This window comes from Vombatus ursinus, unplaced genomic scaffold (genome assembly GCF_900497805.2).
Source record: "Vombatus ursinus unplaced genomic scaffold, bare-nosed wombat genome assembly UNPS02014781.1, whole genome shotgun sequence".
In the NCBI taxonomy this organism is placed as follows: domain Eukaryota; kingdom Metazoa; phylum Chordata; class Mammalia; order Diprotodontia; family Vombatidae; genus Vombatus; species Vombatus ursinus.
In genome coordinates, this window is record NW_020954559.1 from 14,269,213 (window position 1) to 14,290,695 (window position 21,483).

The window sequence follows — 21,483 nt, forward strand, 5'->3', positions numbered from 1 at the left end:
TTTTTGGTCTTTGTATCCCCAGTCCTAGCTTTAAACATTGTAGATAACTTAATGCATTTTTATTAAATTGAATTAATATGATTTATGCAGAGATACTATGAAGATATAAGCAAGAGGAGTCAGAACTAATTGGATATGGGAAGAAGGTGAAGGACAGGAGAGTTTAGAACTACTTGCAGTTTATAGACTGGGAAGATGGTGGTGCTATATCAGTAGAAAAAGCAGTAGGGTTGAGGGAGGAGTGAGGTGTTTAGCGGTTGACAGGTCACTGGCTAACTTGAAAAGTTTCAAGAAAGTGGTAGGATCAAAAGTCAGATTACAATTAATAGACAAATGAATGGTGAAGAAATGGAAGGCCAAAAGAAGTATGAATTTAGCAGTGAAAGAAAAGAGATACAGGACAGCTTGAGGGTATGGCAAGGTCAATTGAAAGTTTTTTTCTTATTTTTTTTTTGGCTAGGCAATGGGGTTAAATGACTTGCCCAGGGGCTCACAGCTAATAAGTGTCTAGTGTCTGAAGCCAAATTTGAACTCATGTCCTCCTGACTTCAGGGCCGGTGCTCTATCCACTACACCACCTAGCTGCCCGGAAGTTTTTTTTTTTTTTTAAATATGCATTACTGTATTTGCAGACAATTCAGCAAGTATTTATTAGATGACAAGCATGGTGCTAAGTGCTAGAGACAAAGAAAAAAAATCAGCCCCTGGCCTCAGGGAACTTAATATTCTACTGGGAACGAAACCAAATGACAGGCAGAGATTGAAGAAAAGAGGAAGGAAATGGTTAGTGTGGCAAGATTCTGAAGGAAATGGGATAGAATCAGACACAAGTGGAGGGGTTAGCCTCAGCCACCTCTTTCTTAAAGCCTGGGGTGAAGAAGGTAGCATGTGCTTGATAATTATTTTTAATTTTAAGGAGAAGGCTAATAAAAGACAGAGTATGAGGTGTGGAATAGGAGGTTGTGTGAGTTCATTTTGTTGGTAAAGCAGGAGGTATTATAATCTGTTGAGGGACAGGAATGTGGCACTGAGGGCTTGAGGAGCGAAGTTTGAAGCAGCTGCTTTGCAAAATTACGACAGTCAATCATGGAGGGGAAAAAATGCTATGCAAAAGAGAGGGCCCATAGGAGTTAAGGTCACATGTATTTGTAATGGACTTAGTCACCTCCTTTGGGTGCCTTTTCCTAAGGCATTCAGCAGCTTAGTGGGTTCCAAGAAAGCAGATGGGAGGGTTGATCCATGTTTAAGGTTTGGTGGGTTTGAATGGCAAAACAGGGGACAAGGGATATGAAAGACTGACAACAGTATATGACTGTTGTCCTTCATTTTTTAAGAGGACCAATGACATCACAGGGTGACATCTTCACTCATGCATGAATTGGATTTTAAGTGAGGCAGAGTTGCAAAGTCATCAGCCTATCTCTTCCAGAGTTATCGATGTCCAGCGGCAAGACAAAAGTCAGGATGACTGGCGATGGCCTAGGATTCAGTGGATAACTTTGGCATCTTTGATGTCTGACCAAGCTCAGAGGGTTCTCCAGTGCCTGTTTCAGCTGCCTTCATGGCCATTGGAACATCTGCCCATTCCTTGGGGGGGATTCTTCACATACTTGAGGCAGACACCACACTGGCTTTGTGGCCCTTTGGTTGTCTTCAGCCTGGTTTAGCCAACTGCTAAGACAGTTTTACTGCAGTGTGGCCACTGAGCATGCTGCAGCTTCTTGGAGCCACAGGTGAGAGTTGAGTGCCAGGTGGACATCGAAGGTGGATGAGCAGCCCTGAAAAGGGCTTGGCAAGCCCTCACACCAGAGCTCAAACAACTCTTTGAACAACCATACACCCTTTTGCACTGATATAAATGAAGTAGCTGGTCTTGGAGATGGTCAGCATTGCTTCTCTCCTCAGCAGTAGCACCCTTGGAGGGGCTAGAGGGCACCCTACCCTACTAAAGAGTTTATTTTTATCTTATGAGAGATACAGTGAAGTAGGGGATCTGAGCACCAACCAAACTGTTCACCCATACCTGCAGCTCATGTTTTTTTCCTCAGGCTGTCTACCCACCATCAATAAGGATGACAGGACATATTGAGTAAGACTAGGTTTCTGGGCTAATATTTAGAGAATGAATGTAGGCTACATTCGAAATTGGCATTGTTATTACAAAGATAAATGTCTAACCACAGGAAGACTAAACAAAATTAGAAGCAAAAGGTAGACAAATCAAATTATTTGTAGATTATAGAAAACATTTGAATTTCACCCTGTGGTAAACAGAATGGGCCTAGTTCACTGTTGTGCCTGTCCTTATGGGACTTCACATGGATCCACATCTTTTGAAAGCTGCTGGTTGTGTTCAGTCACAAAGAAAGAACCACATGGGTTGACATAACTTTATTTAGGTACAAATACTTATACAATGTGTACAGATAGTTTAATTTTATATTATTATTATTAATGCCCCAGATAAAAATATTTCTCTTCAGAAATCAATGTGTAGCTCACATTCTAAGTGGAAAACAGAATGACATGATTTTGAATCATTAAAAAAAAATCATTATCAAAGTTTAGTGAAAGAGTGTGAGTATACCCACACATATGAGAGAAGCAGTGAAAACTTGGTCCTGTCCACTCTGGAAGAGACAGTTCTCTCAGCCAGTGCAAATGTGGGAGGAATGTGGAGTTGAAGACATAGTTGGTTTATCCCTGAACAAGTAGCTTTTCTCTACAGCTCTTTCGAAGTTTGGTGATGGTGGCTGTGGACAAACTTCCAGGTTCTGTAAATATTTTCTGGAACAGAGAAAATTAGTTAGGAAATGGTTTGCAGGTTCTTAACCCACCAGTATTACTGGATGGAGGATTTATGGAAACAGAAGATTCAAAGAATATGAGAAGGCTTGGGTGGGCTGACATATCAGTTACCCTGATAGAGGGAGTACCCATATGGCAAGATCACAGATCCAGTAACATCCCTATCTACTCTTAAAGCTATTCACTAAGTTGAAATGGATAATTACAATTTACTAAGTGGTTCCTATGAACTGGACTTTAACAGCTTCTAGACAAATGAAAACCCGGGCAGAAGACCATGTACATAATATAGTTCATCTAATTAAGACAAAAAAATCTGTTGTTTTTTCCTGTTTTCCTAGAGCATTTGTTTCTGTATTTCTCCTTTGCCTCCATTATTCCTTACCTAACATGTAGAATTCCCTCTTTCACATAAAAAGTCAGCTTGTGCAGGGCAGAGGCTATTCCATTTAAAAAACAATTTTTTATCCCTTGGGCATAGCACACAGTAAGCATTTAATAAATTTTTACTGAAGAAATTAATGAACTCTTTAGATTTTTTAATGAATTAGTAATAGTATCAAAAGTATATACAATTAAATCTTACAAAAAGCACCCTCTTTATTCAAAATACTTTAGTTACAAAACATTAACATACTGTACTATATGTCATTGACTTGATATGAAATTGTGGGAAGGTGGCAATAAGGACCAAAAGGAGCATAGATCCACCACAAACACCCCCAGGTAAAGCTCAAAAAATGCACCAGAAGGAATAATAAGGAGAACAAAAGAGAAATAGCTCTAAGTTTCATCGTTCTGCCTAGAACCCCATAAAAAGACTGCCAGAGTGAGGATGCAGCCCAAATGCACAACAGCAGACAAGAGATCAGAGCCAGGCCCAGGACACCTTCACCTTCTGTATCTCCAGCCAGAGGAAATACCAGGGTAGCAACTGAGAAGCAAAGGACCTGGGGTCTTGTAGGAGGCTTGCTCTCAGGACAATCAGAAACATCTGACTGGGACGTTTCAGGGTCACAGCAAGAGAGAGAGTCAATTCTAGCTTCAGAATGATGCAAAGAGGAGATGGAGAAGGGGTTGAAGCCAAAACCTAAGTTAAGCAAGTTGGAGACTGAACCAAAAACCCAGGAATTCTTACAGAAGGCTGGTCCCAGTCTTGGGGCTTGTCCATACCATCCAAAAGTAGATATAGATAAATAAAGCATTTGTTAAGTGTGTACTATGTGTCAGGCACTATGCTAAGTTCTGGGGATACAGACAGAAGCAAAGCAATCCCTTGCCCTCTCATTTTAATTGGAGAGGACAGGACATTAAAGGGAAGCTGGAAAAGGAGAAGGAAGGGATATGTATCATGGAGGGGAGATTGCCAGGAAATGGTATGACGACCTGGTTCCTAGCAAAATAAGGTCAACATTCAACTATCAGAGTCAGAGGATGCAGAGGCTGAGTACAGGCTTGTATTATAAGGAAAAGAAACTAATGGCCAGAGAGGAGGCAGTATGGTTGAGAAAATGGTGGGGGAGCATTTGAGAGGAAGCAGAGTATGATGTAAACATAATGCCCCCATCCACAAATGAGATAGAGGATATGAGCAAACAGAAGAAAATGACTCAACACTTAAGGGGAAGAGAGTAACTCCAATTAAGTCCAAGGAAAGACTCAGAGAAAAGAATGTTCTGGCCACAGAAACTATTAGAGTATCTGGCAGAAAAGAAGTTAAAGATAAAATGTAATTCTAAATGAAATTACAACTAGGGAAGAAAGAATGGCAAGTGGAATTAATAGAAGGTGGTAATCTTTACCCAAGAACTGGTCTTCCTGAAAACTAGAATGACCCAGAAAGCAGTAATTATATGAGAAAACAAAACTCCAAAAGATTAAAAAAGTAGAAAAAAATATAAATGATATACTATCAAAAACAACTGACCTGGAAAACAGGTCAAAAAGACCTGATTAATAGTCTAAGATTCACCTGAATCTTAAGATTTCACCTGAAAATTCTGACCATAAAACAAAATAAAACTGAGATTCCATATTTCAAGAAATTACAATCATTGTCATCATCCTCATCATCACTACTATTTATATACTATGTCTAAATTTTATAAATTTATAGATTTATTTATATGAATACATTTTACATATTTATTAAATTTTATTACTTAAATTTTACTTTAAAAGTTACAGACTACTTTGCTGCTGGTTCTCCTCACAACAAATTTGTAAGGCAAAAAGATGTTATTACTATCCCCATTTTACAGATGAAGAAACTAAGACTTCTTAGAAGTTCATTGATTTCTCCAAAATCACATAGCTAGTGAATATTTAAAACGGGATTCAAACTCAGGTCTTTCTGACCCCCAAGTGCAACACTCTATCTATTGCACAACCTAGCTGCCTCATAAAGGAAAACTGATCTATTAGAGCCAAAGGACAAAATGAAAATAGAAATGATCCACGGTCATCTCCTGAAAGAAATTCCCAAAGCAAATGAAAAGTGGACAACTGACATTTCTCTTTTAAGGGCAAAAATAGTTTAAACTGTGTTAAAGCAATGATGAAATTGAAAGAAGAGCTGAACAAATGGGTAGTGTTATGCTATATATTCCCTAACAGACTCAAACCCCTATTTATGAAAATACAGAAGGGTTTTTTCCCCCACCAAAGCTGTACCTTAGGACAAGGGACTGATTTTCCAAACTATAAGATTCGCATGGCAAGAGCAAAATAAAACTCCAGATTAATGACAAACAGTAGTTGCATGAACAACTCAAAAGAAGGAAGAAGTATCAATGTGGGAGGATGATGTTGAGAGAGAGGACAGAAGAGGAAAGAGGGAAGAGAGAAGAAGGGAGGTAGGGAGAGAGAGAGAGGGAGGGAGGGAGAGAGAGAGAGAGAGAATAAGAATATATATGGGAAGAGAAAGAGATGGAGAGATAGATGATAGGTGAAGACAGATAGATAGATATTATACATTTACCCTGTGCCAGGCATTCTGTTAAGCAGTAGAGACACAGAATCACAGAGTTTCAGAGTTGGAAGAGACCTTAGTGGCTACCTACTCCAATCCATACTCCACAAAAATATCCTGCTTATAGTACACTGGTCATCCAGTTCAAGCTTGAAGATTTCCAATGAGAGGGAATTCACTTTTTCCTAAGGCTTCCCACTTCGTTCCACTTCTAGATGACTCTTAATTGCAAGGAAACTTTTAAATAAAACCTAAATTTGCCTCTTTGTAACTTTTACCTACTACTCCTAATTCTGTCCCATGAGGATGAGCAAAACAAGTGTAAACCCTCTTCCATGTGACAGTCTTTCAAATACTTGAAGACACCTATTGTGTCCTGCTTCCTCCCCACTCTATTTTCACTTCTTCAGGTTAACCAATTTCTCCAAATGACCCTTGAATAAAATGAACTCAAGGCCCTTCATCATTTTGGGTGACCTACTCTTGATGCTCTTTGGCTCACTGACATCCACCTTAAAATATGATTCCCATTGACCACAATAATTGTAGTCACTAGAGGACCAACTACAGCGGGTACTACCACCTGCTTATTCCTGCATCCCTGGTCTGCTTCTCGTTATAATCCAAATGAGTCAAATGACTTGAACTTAACAAGGGCATCCAGGTGCTCCTTATTTATCATGAGTATCAAAGTAGCTTCCTATTACCACCAGAATCAAATATAAAATCCTGTGTTAGACTTTTAAATTCCTTTATAACCGAGTCCCTTCCTTTCCACATAATCTGGGATCCAGCGATAATGGCCCCCTTAGTGTTCCTCAAATACAACATTCCATCTTCCAACTCCAGTTATTTTTACCAGATGTCCACCTTATCTAGAATTCTCTTCCACCTCCTGGCTTCTTTCCTTTACAGCTAAAGTCTTACCTTCTACAACAAGCCTTTCCTAGTCCTTCTTAATCTTAGTATCTTCTCTATGGAAATATTCCCAATCTATCCGATATGTATGTTTTTTTAAAATTTTATTTGTTTCAATCAGCAAAAATCCACATTCTTCCCACCCCTCCCAAGTGAGAACATAAGAAAAATAAAACCCTTTACAAACATGTATAGTCAGGCAAAAATTTCCACATTGGCCATGTTCAAAAAAATATTTGTTACATTATGAATGCAATCTTTCACCTATCAGGAAGTAGGTAATGTATTTCACCTTTAGTCCTCTAGAATTATAGCTGGTCATTATGTGGATAAGAGTTCCTAATTCTTCCAAAGTTGTTTGCTTTTACAAAATGATTGTCCATTGTGTAAATTGTTCTCCTGGTTCTATTTACTTCATTCTGTATCAGTTCTTACAAGTCTTCCCAGGTTTTTCGGAAGTCATCTCCTTTATCATTTCTTACAGCCCAATAGTATTCCATCACATTTATATACCATAACTTGTTAATTCATTCCTTAATTAATGGGCAGCCCCTCAGATTCCCATTCCTTGCCACTCCAAAAAGAGCTATAAATATTTTTGTACATCCTTAGAGGTTGTTTTGCTTAGGACTAATCCCTCCCTTAATCTACCCTTCTCTAATTCCCCTTCCCCTCCTATTTCCTCCATTGAATGAAATATATTTCTGTGTCCAATTGTGTGTGTATGTGTTCTTCCTTCCTTTTACCAATTCAAATGTGTCAGCTGCTTCTCCCACTTCCTCATTGTTTGTATAGTTGTCTACTGGAGCATCCTAATCACGTAAGATAATTTTCCCTAACCTTTCTTTCCCTTCTACCCCCTCTTCCCATCCCCAGTGTTTCCTCTTCCCCTCTCTTTCCATTCTTTTCTGAAGATCAAGACAAACCAAATCACTCCCAGGCCTTGTCTATTTAGGCTCCCTCTGTGACTCCAATGACAGGGTTTAGTAGGTTCACACCTATGTATCATCTCTCCATATTGGAATGAAAGTCATTTGTCCTTGTTGAGTCCTTTATCACTATTCATTCATGTTTATCTTTTTATGATTCTCTTAATTTCTGTGTTTGAACTTCAAAGTTTCTATGTAGCTTTAGTTTTTTCATCAGGAATACTTGGAAGTCTTCTATTTCATTAAAGGTTCATGTTTTCTCCTCTGGCATTATACTCAGTTTTGCTGGCTACGTTATTCTTGGCTGTAAGCCTACATATCCTTTGCCATCTGGAATACTGTATTCCAAGTTCTTCACTTCTTTATAGTAGTGGCTGCTATATCATGTATGATCCTACTGTGGGTCCACAGTACTTGAATTATTTTTTCCTGGCTGCTTTGTAATTTTTCTTTAACTTAGAAACTAGATTTTCACTATGATGTTCTTGGGAGTTTTCATTTGGGGGTTTCTTCCAGGAGATGACAAGTGGATTATTTCTACTTCTACTTTGCCCTATTGTTCTAAGAAATATCTGCAGTTTTCTTTTAAGATTTCTTGACATATGATGTTTAGGCTCTATTTTTGGTCATGATTTTCTAGTAGTACAACGATTCTTAATTTTTTCTCCTTTGTTTTCTACATTAGTAGTTTTTGCTATGAGATATCTTACATTTCATTTTATTTTTTCAATTTCTTGACTTTGTTTTCATGGAGTCATTGGCTTCTATTTGATCTGTTCTAATTTTCAGGGAATTTGTTGCTTGGGTAAGATTTTTAATATCTTTTGCCAAGCTATTCATTCTTTTTCCAATTCTTCCATAGCTGTCATTTCTTTTCCATTTTTTTTTTTTGCCTCAAGCATTTATAAAATATTTTAACTCTTTTTTTAAACTTTTGGTTCATCTCTTCTAGGAATTCTAGTTGAGTTTGTGCTCAAGGTGTGTTTTCTCTGAGGCTTTGCTTACAGATGTTTTGGAATTATTTTCTTCCGGTTTCTATTTATGACAACATAATAGCTATTTATAGTAGAATTCTTTTTTTATTTTTTCATTCTGCCAAGCCAACTTTCTGACTTTGGGCTTGATGTTAGGGCTGGGACTCTACTACATTTCTGGAGGGAAGAGCTTTCTTTGTGTATTGAGTGTTGTGTTATTCCAGAATTTGTGACAGACTGGAGACCTGCAAACTTTCAGGGCTCCCAAAGTGGTCTAATCAAGGGCAAAGTCTGATTGCTGCTCCCCTGGTCTGAGAGCTGCAAGACTGCTGCTGGACTCAGCTTCTGCCAGCCAGCTGGAAAGCTCCATTGGTTCAGAGTAACAGAATTATACATTTCCCTTTGGCCTGGGATTCCTGCCTTGGTTATTCTTTTGCAGGGTAGGCTAGATGCTAGAATTGAGACCTCATTCTTTTCTTGGGATCTGAGGCACACAGCTGCTGCTTGCTTGTGAACTTTCTCTTTTCTAGGTATATCACCCAGGGTCTCCCTACATGGGAATGCCAACCCTGTACAGGTCCCCTTCTCAATCCACTTTGAAGTTCTGAGAACTGGGTAGTAGACCCAAAGATACTGGTTTGGCATTGTCCCTCTCATAGTATCCCATTATGGTTCTTGCTGTGGTGCACAGCCTCTCCCAGTCCTGGAGTGCTCCCCAATTCTCCTCCCCTCTCCCAGTCCCCACTGTCCGCAGACCTCTCTGTCTGCTTACGCTGGACAGACTTTTTCTAGATTTCCCCAACAGGATTCAGTCTGATGTATTTCCAGATCTGTTTGGAGGAGTCTTATGGAGGGGAGCTCAGTTGTATTGCTTTCTCCTACTCTGCCATCTTGGCTTTGCTTCCTATCCCATATATATCTTCTTATACATAGTAATTCGTATGTTTTTTCCATGAGTCAGTGAACTTGAGAGTGGAGACTGTGTTATGCTTTTCTTTGTATCCCTAGAACAGTATGTGGCACATAGAAGGCACTCAAATTCTTGCAGACTGACTAAATGTGTAATGGTCCCTTATCCATGTTTGCTCAATAGAGTTTAAAACAACAAAATCATCTTTTTTAGGTCAACATTCCTTACTAGTTTCAGCTCATTCTGAGCTCTAGTACTCAACACCATTCTTACAGGAATATATATATACAGGAATACATATATATATATATATACACACATATATACACACATATATACACACACACGCACATATATACATATATATAATATATATGTATACACACACACACACACACACACATATATATATGTACAGGAATATAAGAGGCATTAAAGCCCTTTCTGATAATTATAGCATATGCAATTATAATTTATGGATAGAAGAATATTGCATGTATCTATGGAGTTATCTCCATACAAATTATAAGTCTAAATAACATTAGTGTCAAAGGTTTCCTCCTGGCTTGAAGGGCCTAAATACACTTTGGAACTACTTATTCTCTGACTTGTAGCACTGACAACAGTGCAACCTGGACACTTCAATATCTGGTAATCCACCAAGGGTAACCTCCAACTTCCCTTACAAGCACTCAGGTTAACAAAGCTTCCAAATACAGAATAATTCTAGTTAAATAGTGAAGTATACAGACAAGACTTTTACTCAAGCCCATAGACAGAGTCAATTGGATCCATTCTTCTATGGGTCACTATATTTCCAGAAATCTATATGGTTTCCATGATTCATAGTTCTGTCCTTGGTAGGGGCCCCAGATCCAAAATACTGAGTTTTGCTCCTAGATAGCCATGCTCTTTTCCATAGTCCTTTCATCTGCTCCCTTCCAAGTTCCCATGTGGGTCTTTTGCTCTCCTCCAGTCACTGCTCCCCTGTAGTTCCTGGTAGGTCACATGGGTCTATTATTGCTGTCACTCAATTCCATTGCTATCTTCAGTTCAACTCTTGTCTAGCAGATAGTATTTATTCTTTTCTTTTCTCTTTAAGCAACTAGCTCTTCCTTATTTGTTCTACGGAATGAATCTCAAAGTACAAAATCTTTTTCATGCTTCCATGGCTTCTTTAGATAGCTGGGGGAATTCCTTCCCTCCATTCTGGGTATAATGACTCCCTCACGGTGAATCTGCCCCACTTGCCTCTTCTACAAGTTGAACCATGTACCTCCTCTTTGCATCAGCATCTTCCAATGAGTCTTGGAGTTTAAAAGGGGCAGTCTTATTTTCTGTTTTCCCCCAACACAGAAGACCCCATGGCTTCTTTTTGAAAGCTCTCCAAAAGGGAAGGGAAAATGGGGGACCTGGTACCTATAGAGGGACAACCCTGTCCTGAGGTTGAAGATTTAACATTTAACCAGTAACTGCTGGCAAAACTAAATGAAATTAGAAACATGTTCCTAAAATGAACTAATATTTCAACAATTTAGGCTTATTTTTTCTTTAGCTTTTGTTTCTGCTATATTTCTTGCACCAATTTCCTCCCCTGATTTCTCATTGTGGCATGCAGATGACCCTGGTTCCCAAAGGCTATGCCATCATAGCACAATCTCTAGCAGGTCCTAACCAAGCTGAAAAAACTTTGAACATGAGCCTAGAGATGGAGTGATTTGTCTATTGTTAAAAAACTAGCTTACCTAAATTCGAATTATCTTCCAAGTCATAGAGGGATAGTGAGCTGCCTTAATGGAGGCATACCAACAAAATCATGTATCCTTGTAGTGCTTTGTTCATTTAGTGGGAGAAGGATTTCCGACTCTTCTGCTTATTTCATTTTGTTTCAGTTCATATAAAGCTTCCTTTGTTTTTCTGCATGCTCCATATTCATTATTTCTTAGAGCACAGCAATATTCCACTATATGTATATACCACAAATTATACTGTCATTTCTCAACTGATGGGAATCTAATTTATTTCTAATTTTTTTCTACTACTAAAAGAGTTACAATAAACATTTTTGTGTATATGGGACCTTTTGTCTTATCTTTAATCTTCTTGGGGAATATGCTTAGCAGTGGGATCTCTTGGTCAAAGAGTAGGAACATTTTAGTCACTTTCTTAGAATAATTCCATATTACTTTCCAGAATGGTTGAACTAATTTGCAGTTTCAACAATTGGCATATCAGAGTGCCCATCTTTCCATTGGCCTTCCTACATTAACTAACTCCATTTTTTGCTAGACTCTTATCTTTATTATTTTTTTTTTTTGCTTTTTGGTGAGGCAATCAGGGTTAAGTGGCTTGCCCAGGGTCACATAGCTAGTAAGCAACAAGTGTCTGAGGCCTGATTTGACTCTTTTCTTAAAAACACACATACCTAGAAACCCAATAAAATTTTTTACTGAGTACTACATTAAAGGACAGAATTAAAGACAAATACTAGGAGGACAGTCTTATTCAAATTGAAGCCATTGGTGATGCTGAATGTATGGGCTACCAGCGAAGTCCAGAGTCCCTCACTTCTATTAAGTTTTTCCTGCCAAGGAAACAGTCCTGGTAGGATGAAAGCCAACTCCTAAGGCAACTAAAAGACTGGAGGCATTAGCTTTCACTCACAGTACTGCATTGTCACTGTTGAGGAAGAAGCAGCACGAGCTGAAACTTCCAGAGGGTCTTTACAATTTCCTCGTCCCCCAGTACAAACTGGTATATCTGTCATCTTAACTTTCTCCTTTATGAAGCCACAAAATTTTTTGATCAGCCATCTGGAAGCCAAAATTAACTGAGAACACTTATGTAAGCCCCCTAGAGAACTTGGAACCTGTACTAACTTACTCTAAATAGTCCTTTAATAGGCTCTGCAGCTGACAGCCTGTTAAGGTTTGCATCTTATTTAACAACCACTCTATATACCCTATAAGAGTACTATCTGTATCTGTATTCTACTTTGTTAATCTCATTAGCATGGGGATATATCTTTTAAATGGCTACATTCTTTCTCTAAGATTGCCTCCTAATGCAGGAAGGATGTTGCAGTCTGCATTTGTGTGGGAGCACCGACACCCATGAAATCCTGCATCTCTGAAATATCACAGTATTTATTTCTCTCAAACACACCTCAAAAAAGTCACTAAGATTCTTTTCTTTTCTTCAACAAGGAATCCAATCTTCCTTTGGACAAAAGTGTCCTGAATAGGGTTGGATTACTCCAAAGAATCAGGCCAGGAAGATTTCCATGACGCCAGGCCCCTAGGCAGAGTTTCCAGTCACAGTCCTAGCTGCTCCCTCTTCCCATCCCCCTCCGTACTCTTGATCTTCTTGATTTGGCTTCTTAACTGATTGTACTAGATCTATAATGGTATACTTAGCAATACTGTGAACTCTCAATTTTAAACAGGACAAAATTAAATCCACTGAAATCTGGTCAACAATTTTAACCACTTTTTCTCCTGTCCTCCCCAGGATTTTTGAGAGATGCAACATAATAAATAAGTATTCATTTTAGCTTTCTCTCTGGAGGGTTTCTTCCCCTCCCACTGCCCCCATCCCCTACATAAAGGTAGAGTTCCTACTTTCCCTTGAGGTAGGTATGAAGAAACTGTACAAATCCACACTAGAGTACTTCCAGGGGAGAAGCCAAGATGGCAGAGTAATGAAAACCCTCAACTGAGCTCTCAACATTCCCCTCCAAACAATAAAATAACACTTCACATTGAATTCTTGTCTGTTCCTGACTATCAGACTATAATTTGGGACTAGGGGGATTATCTATCAAGTCTTTGATAATCCAGTTGCTATCAATCAATCATCAACAAGCATTATTAAGCTCCTACAAATTGGCAGGCATTGTGCTAGTTAGAGGAAATAAAAATACACAAATGAAGCAATCCCTACTCTCCAGCATCTTACATTCTATTTAGAGAGACAGGAAATTATACACACACACACACACACACACACACACAAATAAAATGTATGTATGTATATATGTGTATATCTGTATATCATAGAGGCATTAATCTCTTTCTCTCTCAACAAAAGGTCAGAGTGAGACATTCTTCTAACCCAACCCAACTTAGCAGATTGAAAAGAGAGATCTGTGATATGGGGGTGAAGGCCAGCCCAGAGCCAGTGGGGGGATACCAGTGGTGGGGCAAGGAGGTGGCTGCAGAAGCAGCCATAACTTCAGCACCCCTCAAGCTAGGGACAGTAAGGGGACCTGGCAAATGGTCAGAAAGAGGTTACAGGGACTCTTGTGCATGCACTGAATGCAGCACCGAATTCTCTTTGGCAACTCCATTGCCTATAACCATTCTGGATCATAGTTCAAGGGAGCAGAGGAGCACTTTTAGTTAAGAGGAAGGAGAAGCCCTGAGGGACAGTATCACTTTTGGTTACTAGGTATCAGGGACCTGAGAAACTGATCAATTGCAATCCCAAGAGATCAAGGGCCCTTTATCAGTAAGGACCAAAGTGCAAACCAGGAGAGCAGTGACCACATTTCTCCCCAGGTCGCACTACCTTGCAAGCACCAAAAACTTTTTTTTTTTTTTTTGATGAGGCAATCGGGATTAAGTGACTTGCCCAGGGTCACACAGCTAGTGAGTGTTATATGTCTGAGGCTGGATTTGAACTCAGGTCCTCCTGACTCCAAGACCAGAGCTCTATTTACTGTGCCACTTAGCTGCCCCCACCAAAAACTTTCAAATCCCAAGAATCAGCTCTGAAAACAGCAGTGTAAAAAAAGTCTGAAGCCTGAGACAGTTCTCCTCCCTCTCACTTCTCACCTATTTAAAAAAAAAAAAGGAAAAACAAAACCTCACCAAACTATTAATTTATCCCTTAATTTAAAATAACAAATATGCATAGTCAAGCAAAACAAAATCTTGTATTGGCCCTATCAAAAATATATTTGTCTCATTCTGTACCCTAAGTCCATCCCCTCTCTTTGAGGAAGTGGGTAGCCTATTTCATTATGGGTCCTCCAATACTGTGACTGGTCATTGGGTTAATCAGAGTTGTTGTTTGTCTCTACAATGTGATAACACCTCAATCTTCATATACTTCACCAGTTTTATTTAAAGCCCTAGAGAATATGCTGATGAGCAGTAAATTAGCTAAGCAACAGAATGGGGAGAGTAAGCAAAAGCCTTATCATTTAGATAGTTGGTGATCCCTGAATAAAGGAAGCATTGATGAAATATGAGCATAGTGTAACTTAAAATAGTATTTTTAGTAGCATAGGGATCAAGAAATTTTTAAAAATATAAACCATTCTTAGCTTATGGGTCAAACAAAAACAGGCAGATGGGCTAGATTAGGCCTGAGGGCTGCAGTTTCCCCATTTCTGGTCGGCATATTATTTGCAAAGGACATCTACTACTACAGCTTCTCCTCCTTTTAGATTAAGCATGAAACAAACAAAAAAAGCTTACCTGCATGAATGTGTGACATTCGGTGACAAATGGCCCCTTTGTGACCTGCTTAAATTTTTCACATATATCTGGGAAATTAGTGGCTTCCAAAATAGAGGCTTGGTGTTGCTTAATTAATGTTAAGGCCACACGAAAGATAATTTTTGAACCCTCATAGAATAAACAATCCCAAATTCGGAGTACCGTCTGTAGAAAAACAAAATTGGAAAAACAGACTACTGAATTGTATGCAAAATAAGTGAAATATACATTTGAGGATTTTAAAAATGCTAAGGGAATGTCATAATGAAATGCATTTAAGTCCTTACCTCTACTGGGAGTATATCAATAAATAAACAAATAAACCAACGGGAGACTACTAAGGTCCACATGACGTTGTGTCTGTCCATTAAGTTTGCTACAGATGGAATTTTCATCTTCACAAGCTCACCAAGAACTTCCTGATCCGTTTTCAGACCCATCATTGCAGGACTATAGTAATCTTTGATAGAGAGAACAGGGGAATGGAAAAAAAAAATAACGTCATTGAATATCATATATTTTTTTAAAAAGGTATATCAACTTAATCATAAAAGTCACAGGATTTTAGAGTTGAAAGGCACCTTAGTACAATTCTTTCCTTTCATAGATGAGAAAGATGAAGCCCAGAGAGTTTTAAGTATATTGACTCTTACAGAGCTGATATTAAAACCCAGACTCCAAATCCAGTATTCTTTGGACTCACAAATAGCTGCCACTTTCCCTGCTAACCTTAACACATCTCCTTTGTTCATTCAATTTTTAAAAAATAAAACTAGCACCATGGGACACACATTCAAAATGAAGACAAAAACCTAACACTGTTTTGGTCTTGAAGTCAAATAGACTTCAATAACTGCTTCTTGAAATGACCACTGTGGGGAGCACTGGTGCTTTAAAATAAAGTATGCTCTCAGCCATGCACTCACTGGCCCTGTCCAGTTTATCTGATACGTACAAACTGCACCTGCTGTCTTTCTTCATAACAGGAGGGCTGGAAACATGCTTGAATTTTCTGAACAATGGGCAATTCAATTTCAGTTGTAAATTTTTGGGATTCTGCAAATCATTTTCACTGGAGCCAACAGGCAATTTACTATGGTACTTTTCAGAGGGAATTTCCAGGGGAGAGCCTCGAAAACAAGGCAGCTCATCTTGAAAACTAGGAGGAAGGGATGCTAAAGGAATCAGTGCAGTGACTGGGGCAAAGAATTTGTGTTTTGCTTGTGTTTCTGTCTAAGGTGGTTGGTCACTGCACGTGCAGCCCCTGAAAGCTGATCTGCCTATTACAAGAGAAAATAAAGGGCTTGTAGAATACTTCTCTGTCTTTTAATTTAATAGAGAAGATGGAGAGTTTCTAGACAGGATGAAAGAAATAAGTCAGAAAGTAAATATGAAAGAAAAGGATTCTGAAGAGGCGATGGGAATCAAAACAAGTGTTGAGTAGAAGAACGCGGCAGAAGAAAAGAAGTGCTACTGTGCTGGAGAAACAAACAGATTCTTTAGACCCTTCCCAAAAAGGATGAATTCAGACCTTCTGAAGAGATAACATTCTGTTTTTCAGAGACAAGAAAGGAAAGACTAGGGGTGGCACAGAGGATAGAGTACCTGCCTTGGAGTCAGGAGGATCTGAATTCAAATTTGGCCTCAGACACTTGACACTTACTAGCTGTGTGACCCGGGGCAAGTCACCTAACCCCGAATGCCTCACCAAAAAGCAAAAAAAAAAGGGGAAAGACTTAAGAAAGTGATGGAGAAAAGGTTAATAATGAAAATTAAACTTAAAGGTTTATCCCATGCACATTCCAGAGAGCTGGTTGTTAAACACTTACCAGTACACAATTCTAGCATCTAGAAGGTACACAAAATTCCATTGGGGGCAGGAAGGAGGGAAGGGCATAAGCATTCATATAGCACCTACTATGTGCCAGGTAAAACAGTGCTAAGCACTTTTATCTCATAACAACCCTTTAAAGTAGGTGTTGCTATTATCCTCATTTTTACAGTTGAGGAAGCTGAGGCAATCAGTGGTTAAGTTGACTTGCCTAAGATCACATACCTAGTAAGAGTCTGAGGCCAGATTTGTTATAGAAACTTCTCCTCAGGCTGACATTGATCCATTAAGCAACACATTAAAAAGAAATGAAGGCATTAGAAATGTTTAACCTGGAGAAGAAAAGGCTTAGGTGGAACATGATAGCTGTCTTCCAATGTCTAAAGATTTGCTTCCTAGAAGATGACTTAGGCTGGTTTTATGCAGCTCCAGCGCACGGGACTAGGAGCAATGGGTAGAAATTATAGTGAGGCAGATTTTGACTCAACATAAGGTAAAAAATTTTAAACTGGAACTGCCTACATTTTAAAGACTTTGAGCTTACCATAATTTGGGTCTCTACAAGTAGAAAATAGATGATTGTTGTCAGAGTATTGCAAAATCAATCTCTTACACTGAGTGGGAGGTTAAATTAATAGTAACAGTTCATATTTAAACTATCCTTTGTAATTTAAAAAAATTCTAACTGGGACACAGAGATAAAAGAGAAACAGTCCCTGTCCTCATGGAACACACATTCTACTGGGGGAGGTGTATGTATGTGTGCGTGTGTATATATATATATATATATATATACATACATATATATATATACACATATACACACATATATATACTCAATAGTCTAATATACATTATAAATAGTCAAATATATATTTATTATAAATAGTCTATATATGTATATGTGTGTATGTATATATATATATAAAGTCTAAAAGTACCAACCAGAGAAGTTTCTATTTGATCCTTGAAGTAACAGGGAACCACTGGAGTTCAGGGAGTAGGGGAGTGACAGAGTCAAATCTGCTCTTAAGGGGAAATCACTGTGGAAAATGGATTGGAGAGGGGAGACAAATCAGGCAGCCACTGCAAAAGTCTAAGCAAGAGGTGATCAAAGCTTTAGGTGTATGTGTGGGTTAGAGATGGGAACAGATGGGAGATAGGTTGTGGAGGTAGAAAGAAAAACAACTCAGCAGCTGATATGTGGGGTAAAGTGAAGTGAAATGTCAAAGATGATGCCGGGGTTCAAAACCTAGGTAACCAGAAGGATGGTGGTTCCCCTGACAAAAATAGGGAAATTCTGAAAAAGGGTGGGTTTGAGGGGAAAAGATAATGAACTGTATTCTGAACAGTCTGAAAAAGAATTTAAGATGGCTGTGGGACAAGCAGTTTGAAATGTTCAGTCTGAAAGTTTGTTCAGTTTGAAATGGCTGTTGTTGATGTGAGATTCAGGCTAAGGAGACAGACTAGGTCAGGAAATATGGATCTGGGAGCCATCTGCATAGAAATGAAAACCCAACCCATGTGATCTGATGAGGTCATTAAGAAAGAGGAGAGAATCTAGGATGGAACCTTGGGGTACTCCCACAGTCAGGGTGTATGGGATGGTCATCCAGCAGAGGAAACTAAGAAGGTATAGTTAGGTAGGAGGAGAACCAAGAGAGATGTGTTTAAAAAAAAAAAAATCCCAGAAAGGACACCACCATTTTACAGATGAGGAAACTGAGGCTTTAAGAAGGAAAGCATTTTGAGTGGGAACATAGGCAAGTGTATATCAGAAGTGGATCTTGAACCCATCAAATTGGCTGACTTCATGTCCAGCTTTCTATTACAACACATTAAATGGCTTCTAAATGATCTAATCTCAACTGAGCCCTCACTGAGGCAAGGCAATCCTTTTATATCTCTCTACTTGATTCACTACTCCACTCACCACAGTGCCTTTTCTAAACCTTTTCAACCCTTCTCAAACTATCTCATGGCTTCCCTCTCAACTGAGAATCGTGCCTTAAATTTCACTGAAAAATTTGAGGTCATTCACCAAGAACGCTCTTATCTCATATCACTAAGATTTTGTTTCGGCTGTTATCTCCTATCTCACATGAAGAAGTGAGCGGCTGCTTGTCAAGGCTAACCTCTTTATTTGCTCAAGTAATCCCATTCCATTCCATCTTTTCCAGCAGATTGTCCCTTCTACTACCTCTACTCTCTCACTACTTTCCTTTTAAAAAAATTAATACTGATTTATCTTTAACATTCATTTTTTAAAAAATTTGAGTTCTGAATTCTCTCTTCCTCCCCTCCCCCACCCATTGAGAAGGCAAGCAATGTGATATCAATTATACATTCTCTTGTTGGTCATTTTCAGTTATGTCTGATTCTTCTTCATGACCCCATTTTGGAGATTTCTTGGCAAAAATCCTGGAGTGGTTTGCCATGTCCTTCTCCAGCTCATTTTACAGATGAGGAAACTGAGGCAAACAGTGACTTGCCCAAGTTCACACAGCTAGTAAGTGTCTGAGGCTAGATTTGAACTCAGGAAGTTGAGTCTTCCTAACTCCAGGCTCAGTGCTCTTCACGGTGCCACCAAGCTTCCTTACTCTTTAATCTCTCCCTAGCCCTGCTGTCTACAAACATGCCCAAGTCTCCCCCATCTTCTTTGATGTTCCTTGCACCATTGAACTCTATCTCTCAACATCAGGCATTTTTCCTTGCCTGTCTCCCATGCTGGTATACACTCTCTACTCATCTCCACCTTCCTCCATTCCCTAGCTCCTTCAAGTCCCAACTAAAGTCCCACCTTCTACAAGAAGTCTTTCCCAGTCCTTCTTGATTTTAGTGCCTTACTTCTGAGATTATCTCAAATTTATCCTGTATATATCTCACCTGTATATAGTTGTTTGCATATTGTCTCCCTCAGCAGACTGTGAGTTCCTTGAGGGCAGTAGCTTTTTTTTGCCTTTCTTTGTATCCCCAGGGCTTAGCACAATGCCTGGCACATAGCAGATATTTAATAAAATTATTAACTTATTAACTTGATTTGACTGGAATGAGGAATTGGCCTAATAGAAGGTAGGAGATAACCTTGGGCTCCAAACCAATTCTTGGAAGAGAATTAGGAGGTCAAGAGGCTGCCATTCCTTAGGGTCAGGAATAGGCTACAAGTTGTAGTGAAGAAAAAGAAGGTGGCTCTTCACTGAAGCTCTGGCTTTTTAGTAAGAGCCTTTCCCCAGACATGCAAATCAGCTAGGGGCTATGAAAAAGGAATAGCAAGTGGATCCTTTAATTCTTCAAAATGTCCCAGTGGTACAGTGCAAGTTAACTGAGGATACAAAAGCAAAGCACAAAACCCCAAAAAACCACACCCAAACCCAATTCCTGCCCTCAAGAAGCTCACAGTCTAATGGGGGAAACTACACGCAAATGACTATGTAAAAACAAGAAATAGGATAACTGGGAGATAATAATCAAGCGGGAGAAGGCACTACTTTAAGGGAGGTCAGGAAAGACTTCTTCAGAAGGCAGGATTTTAGCTGAGACTTGCAGGAAGCCAGGGAAGCCAGGAGGAGGAGGTGAAGAGGTAGAGCATTCCAGGCATAGGAAACAGCCATCAGGAAAACATCTGTCATTGATGGGCTTGTGCAAGGCTAGCAAGGATGCCAGCATCACTGGGTAAAAGAGTAAGGAGTGAGAAGGCTGGAATGATAGGTAAACATGGAAACTGCAACCTGAAAGTCATTGGAGGGAGCTGGACCAAGACGGTGAAGGTCAGCTCTGAAGTTCCCCTTAAACATGATGAACCTGTATTGAGTGATGAACCTGTATTGAGTCTGCCCCTGGCTCCCCACGTGGACACTGCTCTCAGGCGATCTGGGAATGATACTAGGACAATGATCGTATAATGTACAAAACTTGTTAACCAGAACCACACTGAATCTTAATTCTATCTGTTCCCTGTATATAGACAGCATATTCTCAATTATCTACACTGGATTTTCTACAGAAAAGGCTATCACCCAGTTGGCCCCCTTGACTCTTTTCCTGTACCTGTCATTCCAGGTCAAACTTTCCTTATTTTTGTTTTGGCCTCACCAAACCATCTCTTGTTTTCTCTGCCTTCAGCAATTTTTTTAAAAAACAGATACATCAGTTAATGCCGTTTACTGTTTATATATTTACCAGGAGATCCTAAAGAATATGCCAAACTCCCTTACCCTTATGAAACATGATGGGGGGAAAGTGCTAAGACAGGCAAGTCTCCCCTACCTTCCTCTGCTCCATTTTCATTATATAACATCCCACTTGCAGCTGGGGATAGGGATGGGAACAGTCTTTTAACAGCATTTCTTTTCCTTTTTACTGGAGTCTTTAGCACAGTCTTGAATTCTACAACCAATGCCTGTGACATCAAAAACAGCCTAAAATGAAATTGGCTTCCAGCATCCCAGAACAATAGCAGGATTTGCTGAGAAGAAAGGATGAAGACTAATCCTGCCATGACCTTGTTCTCAGTTACAGAAAGCTTAAGAAGAGGTTCCAAAAATAAAGTCACTCTATCTGAAACTGTAATATGCTTAATCACAAGGCTCAGGTCACCAAGGTATGTTAATTAAATTAAATCCAGAACCCTCTCCACTT

The 21,483-nt window shown here is 39.2% G+C and overlaps 1 protein-coding gene across 1 annotated transcript in view; it reads right to left on the bottom strand.

Moving 5' to 3' along the window:
- Positions 1-2,384: 2,384 nt before the first annotated feature.
- LOC114046105 (growth hormone-regulated TBC protein 1-like) overlaps positions 2,385-21,483 on the bottom strand; it is a 78,685-nt gene continuing 59,586 nt past the window's right edge. The window contains exons 6-8 of the mRNA XM_027866359.1: positions 15,302-15,474; positions 14,994-15,179; positions 2,385-2,787 (exon numbers count right to left, since the gene is read on the bottom strand). Coding sequence (XP_027722160.1) covers positions 2,698-2,787; positions 14,994-15,179; positions 15,302-15,474 — 449 coding nt within the window. The 3' untranslated portion in view covers positions 2,385-2,697. The remainder of the gene's footprint in view (positions 2,788-14,993; positions 15,180-15,301; positions 15,475-21,483) is intronic.